The sequence below is a fragment of the Camellia sinensis genome, chromosome 4, assembly GCF_055761805.1.
Source record: "Camellia sinensis isolate YWXY chromosome 4, ASM5576180v1, whole genome shotgun sequence".
NCBI lineage: Eukaryota > Viridiplantae > Streptophyta > Magnoliopsida > Ericales > Theaceae > Camellia > Camellia sinensis.
The window spans coordinates 209,745,366-209,755,701 of NC_138964.1; the positions used below are offsets into that span (position 1 = coordinate 209,745,366).

The following is a 10,336-nucleotide window of genomic DNA, read 5'->3' on the forward strand; positions in this document are numbered from 1 at the left end:
GTTTGGTTAGGATGGAAGTGGTGGAAATTGTGAGAAAATGAATTTGTTTAAACTTTTCACAGGTTGGTTTAGCATAAGAATGGTGAAAAATATAAGAAGATTAAAATATTTTGTACAAGTCGTATCAGTAAGGTAATTTGACTTTTAAAGTTTATTACAAAAAATACATAAAATTTTATTTCCTTGTAGGAAAGAAGCCAAGTGTGTCAACTTTCTTTCAAAATTTATCACAATTAAATGCATACTAGAAAATAAATTTTCCTTTCATTTACTTCACTTTTCATCATATTTTACCCTATTTTTCATTATATTTTTTTTTTCACACCAATCAAACAAAGCAACACATTTGTATCTTTATCTTCTGTATTACTAGCATAGTGGCCAAACAATTCCAGAAGTCCAAATTTCTAAAGAAAAATTGCAAATTAGTATATGTTTTCAAAAATAATTTCAAATAAATGTTTAACTTTACGAACTTTAATAATTACCATGAATTTATAATTTTTTTGTAAATTTATCATTGATTTGCAATTTTTTCAGTTCTAAATGCAAGTTAAAGACATTCAAAAAAGGATTAATCACATTTTTAGTCCTCAAAGTACAAATTTTATGTCATTTTAGTCCTCAATATTTGAATTGTGTCAATTTGATCTCCAATGTTTAACCATCATCACTATGATCGAGTTGCAACATGCCCAACAAACAAACAAAAAAATGATGATTAAAAAGAAAATATACAAAGACGACTGGAAAAAAAAAATGAAATGAACAAGGAAGACAGAATGCACAAGAAGGAAATAACTTCATATCCTAGATATAAACTTGCAATTCAAGTCCAACACAACAATCTTCAATTATAAATACTCGGCAATACAATACTGCACCGAAAAAAGAAAAAAAGGAGGGATATAAAATCCAGAATCGAAACACGCCTGTATACACAACATGTTGCGAAGCAACTAGCTCAACTTTGGATATTGAGCAGAATGTTCTTCCTCCTATTGAAACCAAACTCAATAGATTTTTCTCCAACTCATTCCAAAGGAGTCCTGCTTTCTTGGCGTTTTCATGCAAAATGATGCAACGCCCACCAGTTGATTGTTGACAATGAGGGTTCATTCGCGTGGCGATGCATTCTTCTTCAACAAGCCATAAGCATCACTGTATATTGCCACCGCGTTTGAAACCACAGCAAGGACGATCATGAAAACAGATAGAATCTTGTCCTTCTTTGCTGCTATGCCATGACGATCCCTGAAACATATATTGATAATTCCGTAACTAAAACATTCTGAACAAAATGTATAGTTTCTGGTGATGATAGTATCAGCAATTGAAGCACATCAAAGCTTTTTAGCACGAGAGAAAACTTGGAAATTGAGCAAATTCATAGACTCATATATCATAGAAGTCTAGATGTCATACATATTTTTTTCCCTCTAGTGTAGATAAGGTGGAGATGTGAAATTTGAAGAACTCAAGCCACAGGAAGGAACAAAATTAAAAAATTTAGAAAAAGAACAAAGGAGTTGAGAGGTTTTTGAGTGATTTTTACCCCAATTTAAAATTGTGTAGGTTTGAATCAAGAGTTTGAGATGCTCCAACAGCCCCTATTATCACTAACCATTAGAACCCTTTTCTTTCTAACACTGGAAATACGTGATCTAGCCTAGCTTAGGGGAAGAGGGGTGAGGAGGGGAGGGCCGGCGTTTGAACCATCAACCCCCAATGCAGGAGTATGGAGGTCCAACCACCCGGGCGCTCATTCTTTTTGTCATTAGAACCTAAGCCAAATCATGGTTTTTCAGGGACTAGAATCTTCACATTTTGAACTTGAAAAATCTGTACTTCTATATGGTACTTACTTCAAGCTAATTTCTTCCAGGAAAGAAAGGTAACTTACCTGAGTGTAATGGCAGCAGGAAAAATGAAGCCAATGCAAACAGCAGCAGTTGCTCCAGTGAACTGAAAAGCATCCCAAATGCTGGGTATGAAATTTGCGCCCAGGAAGATGAGAGAAATAAGCCCAAAGCTGATTAATGTGAACCTCAAGTTGTCCGATGCCAAAGGCCTTGCGGATGGAAACAGAAGGCCATCCAGGTTCAACCGTAATGGATAGAAAACAATGGGAAAGACAAGCATGAGGTGACCGGCATAGCTAACACGAACAACATCATTAAAAAGAGAGCCGTATGGGATTCCAAGGTTGGTGTCAAAATTGGCAAGCACGTCATCAAGAGTTGCATCACCAAATAGGAGGAACCCGAATAGGCTTGTCATTACATACACAGTTGAGCAGAGAGCAAGAGAGGACCGCACAACAGCTTTTATCTGCGTGTTGTCTTCAAGTTCATTGTCTATTGAGTGAACTATAAAATTTTCATGTTCACAGAAAGGTCAGGCCGTTATACAAGCATTTCCAATTTAAAAGGAGAAACTAATTTGTTTAGAGTTTAAATGAAATTCCTAGAATGGATCTGTACGTCTACCCTGATCTTTAAAAATCAAATCTTGCAATATAAAGTGATAAAATTGCCTTTATTCATGAAAAATTATTTCAATATTGCAAGTCCTGAGTGAGCACCTCAGAGTTCATTTAACCAAAGAATCTATGATAGTACATAGTTTTTCATTACAATTGGATCAAATTATAGAAGCCAGGCAAAACAACTTAAATAACCAAACAACCAAACAGTTGAGTCAGATGTAAGGTAATTTCAGCGACCCATAAGAACCGGTCATCAAAAGCATTATTTGAATATTCAAGAAATAAAGAGAATGTAAAATAACTGAGTAGATTTCAGGTTGAATTCAAGGTACCAGAATCTTGCTTGGTAAGTCTACACAACCTCATTGCGTTTTGAACACGTTATATTTTCAATATTCATGCTCCTAACATCAAACAATAAAAGACAAGACGATTGGATATAAGCAACATAAAATAACAAATAGTCTGCGTACCATTGTAGTGGCAGATGTATGCAGTGACGAGAACAGGAACTACAGGGAAGAGGTTCAAGACTGATGTGAAATCAGTAACATCAGGAAGTAACCTTGGCATCAAAATGCTTCCGTTTATCAACTTGACAACGGTGATTCCAACCATAATTACAAGGAACACAACAGCCAGCGCAACTGATAAGGCAGATGTAAATTTCAATGAATCTGCAACCACAAGAAAAGGCGCATATGAGAACCACACCTAGATCCAAACGATGATAGGTGAAAGTGCAATAAAATTCGCTGACGACTTTATTCATGAAACGAACAAATCAACCACCATAGTAAATGTTGGCCAAGAATGCACATATAGGCAAAACAAGAGGTTGGATATGACATACAAAAACTCAAGAAAAAGAATTTCCTTTTTTTTTAAAAAAAAAAGAAGAAGAAGTGAAAGTTTTCCCTTTTTGCTCCAAGCCTAATTTAAGTACATCAACCAGCGTCTCAAAAAATTCATCAATCATTAAGGTCTCCTTAGATCTTCGAAATTTGAGAAAAAGGAGTAATTATCAGGTTACGCACCAGACCAGAAAAACAGTTTCAGAAGTATGAACAACCAAGATAATTCAATTGTTATGAAACACTATTAAGCATCTTGAGGATACTTGATCCAACTAGTATTTAACTTGTGGTAGTTGATTAGGAATAAGTCACATGTAAGCAAATGAGACAGCAAACCGCGCAGAATCTATTTTCAGTAAGCATGAGCTCATTAATCACAGCCAGATTGAAAGGAAAAGACTGACCTATACGCTTTAAGCATGCCAATGGAGCAAACACAGCAAGGGTTGTGACTAGAAGAACAATGGTACGCCCATTCCACCAGGATGGCCCAAACCACCCTTCAAACACACCGGCATGGTGAATTCCACTTGAAGTTGTTCCAGAAAGCACATCGCCTACAAAAAAACATAATTAAGGGGAAAGAATCACCAACATTCTTAGAGATGTTTGCATAAATACGAGTACTAGAGCCACATACAATACTTAGAGCTTTTCACACCAAGTGAAAGTTCTTCCTCAAACTCTCTTGTTCACATAAATATTACCATAAATCACTAAAATACTTAAGAGCTGTTCACATCAAGTCAGTAATGTTAATACCTATGAAAATGAATTTAGATGATGAATGTTGAGAAAAGAGTGTTACCTATAATAATCATGTACACAATAAGAACACCAACGTTGTTGACTAAAACACATATTTGGAGTGCAATCCTCCCACATTTTCCAAATGCATCCGCCATAACACCTCCATAAGAAGTTGTTTTCCCAACCCTGCTAGATCTAAGCAACATCTCAATTGAAGCTTCTGTGAGGAAAGCCATAAAAATAATCATAGCAATCCCAAGAACAAGGCCCAAAACTTTCATAGTAGCGGGCAAGGCCATGATTCCAGCACCGACAATTGTGGTCGATAAATTAAACACTGCCCCGGTAAAAGAAGCCCCATCAAACTCATCGAATCCAGCATCATCCTCTTGCTGCTTGGGCAATAGAGGCACTCTCTCATCAACAACTTGTTTGTTCTTACGCGACTTCTTCTCTTTCGCAGTCTCAGGGCTTCCATTCGTCATCGTCAAATTACTTAACTTTATGGGCAAAGAATGAGTTGTATGAATTATATTATATGTTCTTGGATTTAATTAAAAATCCTGCACCAGAGAGAGGAAAAGAAACTCTTGAGAATCAAGAGGAAAAACCTTAAACTTTACAAATATGGTACTAAATATCCAGTATACTTTTGAATTGTAAACCAGTAAAAGTTGAGGAAACAAGTACTTCAATTAAGCTGAAAACAGAACTAGATCAACAAAAAGATATACAAATTCAAAGAGATGCAAATTCAATGATTAGAGTTAGATCAACATTTAGTATTCATAAAATTTGCAAAACCCAAAACCAATTGATCATTACGAAAGGGGTATTCAAGATTAAAATTAGAAAGTGAGTAAAACCCAGAAGCCCAAAACAATGAAATTTCCAAAAAAAGACCAAAAAAAAAAACTGAAAAAGCTATGAAATTAGGTAGATCTACCTGAAATTGTTGGAATGCAATCAATTTACACCAAACCCAAGATCCAGAAATAAATTCCAGAAAGAAATTTTTGAAAAAAGGGTGCAATTCGTCAATCCCTAAAAGTCAGAAACAAAGAAGCACACAAATCAAAATCGAAGATTGCTTCTTAGTGAATTATAGAGTTTTGTTTGGACCCAATATATATATATATAAAGATAAAGAAAGAGATAGCTTCACGTAATGGTTCTATTATTTGTAATACATACGTTTCTAACACGCGAATTGACTGAAAACAAGAAACACATCATGGATGACAAATTTGCCTCTGTTTTTGGTGGAATTACTCTGTTTGGTTTTGATTTTTCAAAAACCTCTTCAATCCCTCTATTTTTTTTTTAATTGATTTTTTAAAAATATTATAATCATTTTTATTATTTTTTTTAAATCTACCTAATTTTGATATATTTAAAAATGGTAAATTATAAATATATTTTGAGATTTGATTAAAATGCAAATCGCTTCTTATGATTTAGAAAATTACATTTCACCCTCTGAAATTTCTAATTTTATAAGAAATCGCCCATTTAATTAATAAATCATCAATTCAATTAATAATTTTCAATGATATTAAAAAAATGTTTCAATTAATAATTTAAGTAATTTTATTATTGTATAAAAAGGTAATTATGAATTTTATTTTTTTAATTAATTATGTTAAATAAAAAATTCTAAAAGGGAGTAATCTGAATTTCATTTTTTTAATTAATTATGAATTACATGAACAATTTATATTTTAAACAAATCTCAATGAATGTATTTATAATTTATCTATTTAAAAATATAAAATAAAAAAATCAATAAAAATTAAAAATTCATAAAACTATGTTTAACTTCCACGTCGTGAGTCGACAATAAATTTATGATTTTTTTTTTAAATTTTTAAATTTTTAAATTTTTCCGTTAAAGGGACAATCAACCAATCAATGAAATACCGTTATCATTACGGAGGGAAAGACAAACATACCACTGCCTAGAATTACCTAATCCCTGTTTGGTTAGTTTTTTTTTTTTTTTTTTTTTTTTTCTGGTGGGGATTAAAAAAATATCCTAAGATTTGAGTCTTGAAATAAATTAACCCTAAATTTTTTATTTTGTCAATTTAAATCTTAATATTTTAATTTATTTTAAATTTAAATTATTTGTCTATTTTTGTTAAATAAAACTAACAAAAAAATATTTTAATCATTAAACTCAATAAAAATTTATATTTTATACAATTTTTATACATCTACATTGAGTATAATGATTAAGATACCATATTTTCTATTAATTTTACTTAATAGAAAGAGACAAATAATTTAGATAAAAAAATAAATCAAAAAATTTGGATTTAAATTAATAAAATTAAAAATTCAGAATTGTAATTTTCTCTTATTTTTTTTCTATAAAACTTACAAAAATTATTAGATTTTAGTTTTATTTTTTGGTTAAAATATTTAAAATATACTAAAAACTCACCAAAAAAAAATTATATATGTAAAATAAGAGTCTCGTTCCCTATACTGCATTCTTTAATTATTACCTACTTGCAATAAGAGTAAGACCCACAATCTACTATTAAGATTCGTTTGAGAATTAAAAAATTTTAGTGTCTTTTTAATTTTTACAAAAATACATGTAAAAACTAGAAATAATGAGTTGAATTTTTAATTTTTTTATTAAAATATTTGATTCTCAAACCTAGCTTTATTAAACCCCACTTTTGAGAACATAGATGTAAACCCCATTTTGGACATCTCCAACGGTTTATTTTTTTTCTATTAAATTTGAGTAAAAATTTCATTTGATATCAAGTGTTTTAATAGAAGATTTTGAAATTTCATTATAACACCGGTCAACCAGGCGGAGGATGTTTGGCTAGTTGATCGGCTAGTATATTTTTTTCAAAATTTTTTACCTAGAGGTGGTTATCTAGTGGTGAAAATTCAACGGTTATGAACAGTGATTTGATGAAAGCTCTAGATGTCCTCAATTTGGTGAAATTTTTTTGATATTCTCCATTTGATATTAATTTAATGAAACTATTAGAGTAAAAAAAATGTTATTTTTTCGTCAAATTTAAATTTGATGACAAAATTAATGAATCATTGGAAATAGTCCTCACCGGTTGAAAATGATAACTATGTCTCTAATATTATCCTAAAAATTAATTTTAAAAACCTACAAATAGTACTACATGTTTTTAAAAATTTATTATTTACACGTGTTCATCTTAAATTATTAACATGTGCAGTGCATCAATCACATGCACATACGTAAATATGTATTATATAGGAATGGGTTTAGTTGCTAGAAATGTTAGTTAATAATATTTAAATTGATTGTATATTGTATATTGCATATTGTATATATTCTTACGCATTATGTGTAAATATTTTAAATTAACAAAACTTTAAAATGAAAGGCAAATAAAATTTTAAAGATAAATTGTTTAATTTTTTAAAAACAAACCTGATTAATTATGTACTTATAATTATCTAATTTTGTTTATTTATTTATGAATGTATGAATCTAAAAAATTTAAAATTTTAATTATTACAATAGCGCATCTATGACGAGTCCACCAGCCCAGACTACCATGGGACTGGTCAATTATATTCTAATTAAGATTATTTTTAGAAGTAGGTTAAAAATATATTTTTTTTAAATATGTAAAATTTTTTAAAAAAAAATAATGTAATTTAAAAAAAATAAATAAGTAAACAAAAATCAAAAAGCCAAAGTTGCCAAAATGGGTCTCAGTCTGATTGCTGGCTCATTAATCAGTTTGTCGTTACATAATTATATTTAGGCATTAATGGACGTTAGTGTCACCATAGTTTTTTTTTTTTTAAAAAAAAAAAAAAATTTAATGCTATATGTATCAATTAGTACATTAATTAAAGTATTAATTGATGATGTGATATAATATAATATATTCGTTTTATATAAATAATACTATATGTACCAATTGATATACTAACTAGTGTATCAATTGATGATATGACATAATTTAACAGATTTTTAGAATTTGTAATATGATTAATAAGTAAGGTCAATAATAATGTCATAACTAGTGTTGGTACACTAGTTAGTATATTAATTGGTATATATAGTACCACCATTTTTATATTTATAATTTGTATAATGAGTAAGGTCAATAATAATGTCATAACTAATATTGATAAACTAGTTAGTATACTAATTAATGCAGGTAGCGCCATTCAAAAAAAATTGAAATATAATCCAACAATTACATTATTAATTATGTAATAAACATGTGGTTAAGGTAATGACAACTGGAATGATGATATGACGTGTGGTGTGGAATCTGATTGATTGGTAGAGCTAGAGGTCCTTTCAAATTGTGAGCAAATGGGTGGTGATTAAGGGCTCTAATAATAGAGCTCTAATAAAAGCACTAGTGACATGGCAACCTAAAAAAAAAAAAAACAAAACAAAACAAAACAAAGGCAAAAATATCAAATCATACAGTGGGGTCCACGAGTTAGACCTCTTCTAGAGCTCACAATTTAGAGGTCTCGAGCATTTTTCGTGAGGAAATTATACTTTGTCCCCCTTTATTTTTGATAATTTTTTTACTAAGACTTGTAAGGTTTAATTTTTTTTTTTTCATTTTGGTGCTTATTCAAATTTTTTATTTTACTCATAAAGTCAATTTCTCTTAAAATTAAAATTAGATAAAAAATAACATTTTAATAATTATATGGTATAAAAATATTTTATTATATATAACTTACACTTCTAACATAAACTTAAATATTAATATAATATATATATATATATATATATATATATTTTATATTATATAATAGTTATTGTGATGTTCTATCTAATTTTGAATATAAGTTAACTTTAAGAGGAAAGTAAGAAAAAATTGAAATATAAAAAGTTCAAGTGAAAAAAAATAAAATTTAAAGACCAAAATTAAAAAAAAAAATACCAGGGCTTAGTTTGGGAAGTGGGTTGGCTTTTTGGCTTTTTGATTTTTTTGACTATTTTAGCCTGGGCTAAAAAGCTTGGTTTGGGAAGAATTTTTTGACTTTTTAGTTTTTTTGACTTTTTTTGTAAGAGAAGAGTGTAATGATTAGAATTAGATGTGATATTTTATTTTTTGTGACTAAAATAGTCTATTTTATCTTTTGTGACTAAAATAGCCACTTTAGTCCTTCCCAAACAATGCCTTGGGTAAAATGGTCAAATTATTGTGAACTTTTTGTGTCTCTATCTAATTAATTTGGTCTAATAATTGTGATTCATCACATGATCAATTAAAAAAAATTATTCTTTTAATTTTTATAGCAGAGCTAAAACAGCAAATGTATATGTACAGGCAGATGAAAGCGAGAAAATTTTATCACTTTGGACTTGTTTGGTATAATTTATTATAAATTAATAATTAATAATAAAAGTATAAATTATAATTACTCTACAATTTTCAAATAATTATATTTTTTCAATTTATTTAAACTATTTGCACCAATTAAGTTGTAAACCGAAACTATACTAAGGCTAAGTTTGACATAATCTATATAATTCATTTTTTTATCTTTTTTTTATCACATCACCTTTCTATTTTTCTACACATCTTTTTATAAAAAGATAAAAAATATATTTTTTTAAGATATCCCAAACTAACCCTAAATGAGTTTGGGTTTGTTAAAGTTAAAGATTTTAACTTAATAGTAAAGTTAATTCATTATCGATAGCAACAGAGCTAACAAGGGACTAAGGGGCCACATTTCCCTTGACTTTTCAATCATTTTCTTTTCATTCTCTCACTTATGTCAACATTTTTTTGCATTGTTTATGATAGGTATTTTTTTAGTACTTTAAAAGCGTGATATATATGGTTTATATAGTAGTTTAAATTAATATTGTAGCGTGAAATTTATGGATGGGACATAATAAAATCTCATTATTATTAGGCAGTTAGGTGTTAATGAGCAAGTGCAAGTTACAATTTCTCATGTCGAGAGCACTACATAGCTATCTAATAATTTTTAGGAAAATGTTTGGTATCTCAAAATTTTGTAGCTCAAATGGTTCAAATTTATCAAAATGACGTCGTTTTACACTCAAAATCTATCAAAACGACGTTGTTTTAAGTGATTTGAGTCACAAAATTTTAAGTTACCTAGCATTGTTGTAATTTTTATTCAAAACATATCATTTATAGATAATATTATCTCTTTAATATTTTTCTTTCAAATAAAAATTAAAGAAATTTTATAATGGTTTGTGTTATAAATG

General features: G+C 29.2%; 1 protein-coding gene across 1 annotated transcript; it reads right to left on the minus strand.

Annotated features, from left to right (window-relative positions):
• Positions 1–783: 783 nt before the first annotated feature.
• LOC114276353 (amino acid transporter AVT6A) lies at positions 784–5,368 on the minus strand. The gene is made up of 6 exons (XM_028218146.2): positions 5,042–5,368; positions 4,154–4,658; positions 3,750–3,902; positions 2,962–3,165; positions 1,904–2,369; positions 784–1,254 (listed from the first exon to the last, which is right to left on the minus strand). Exons 2-6 carry the CDS (start codon positions 4,578–4,580, stop codon positions 1,116–1,118), a joined length of 1,389 nt encoding a protein of 462 aa, XP_028073947.1. The 5' UTR covers positions 4,581–4,658; positions 5,042–5,368; the 3' UTR covers positions 784–1,115.
• Between the last annotated feature and the right edge of the window lie 4,968 nt (positions 5,369–10,336).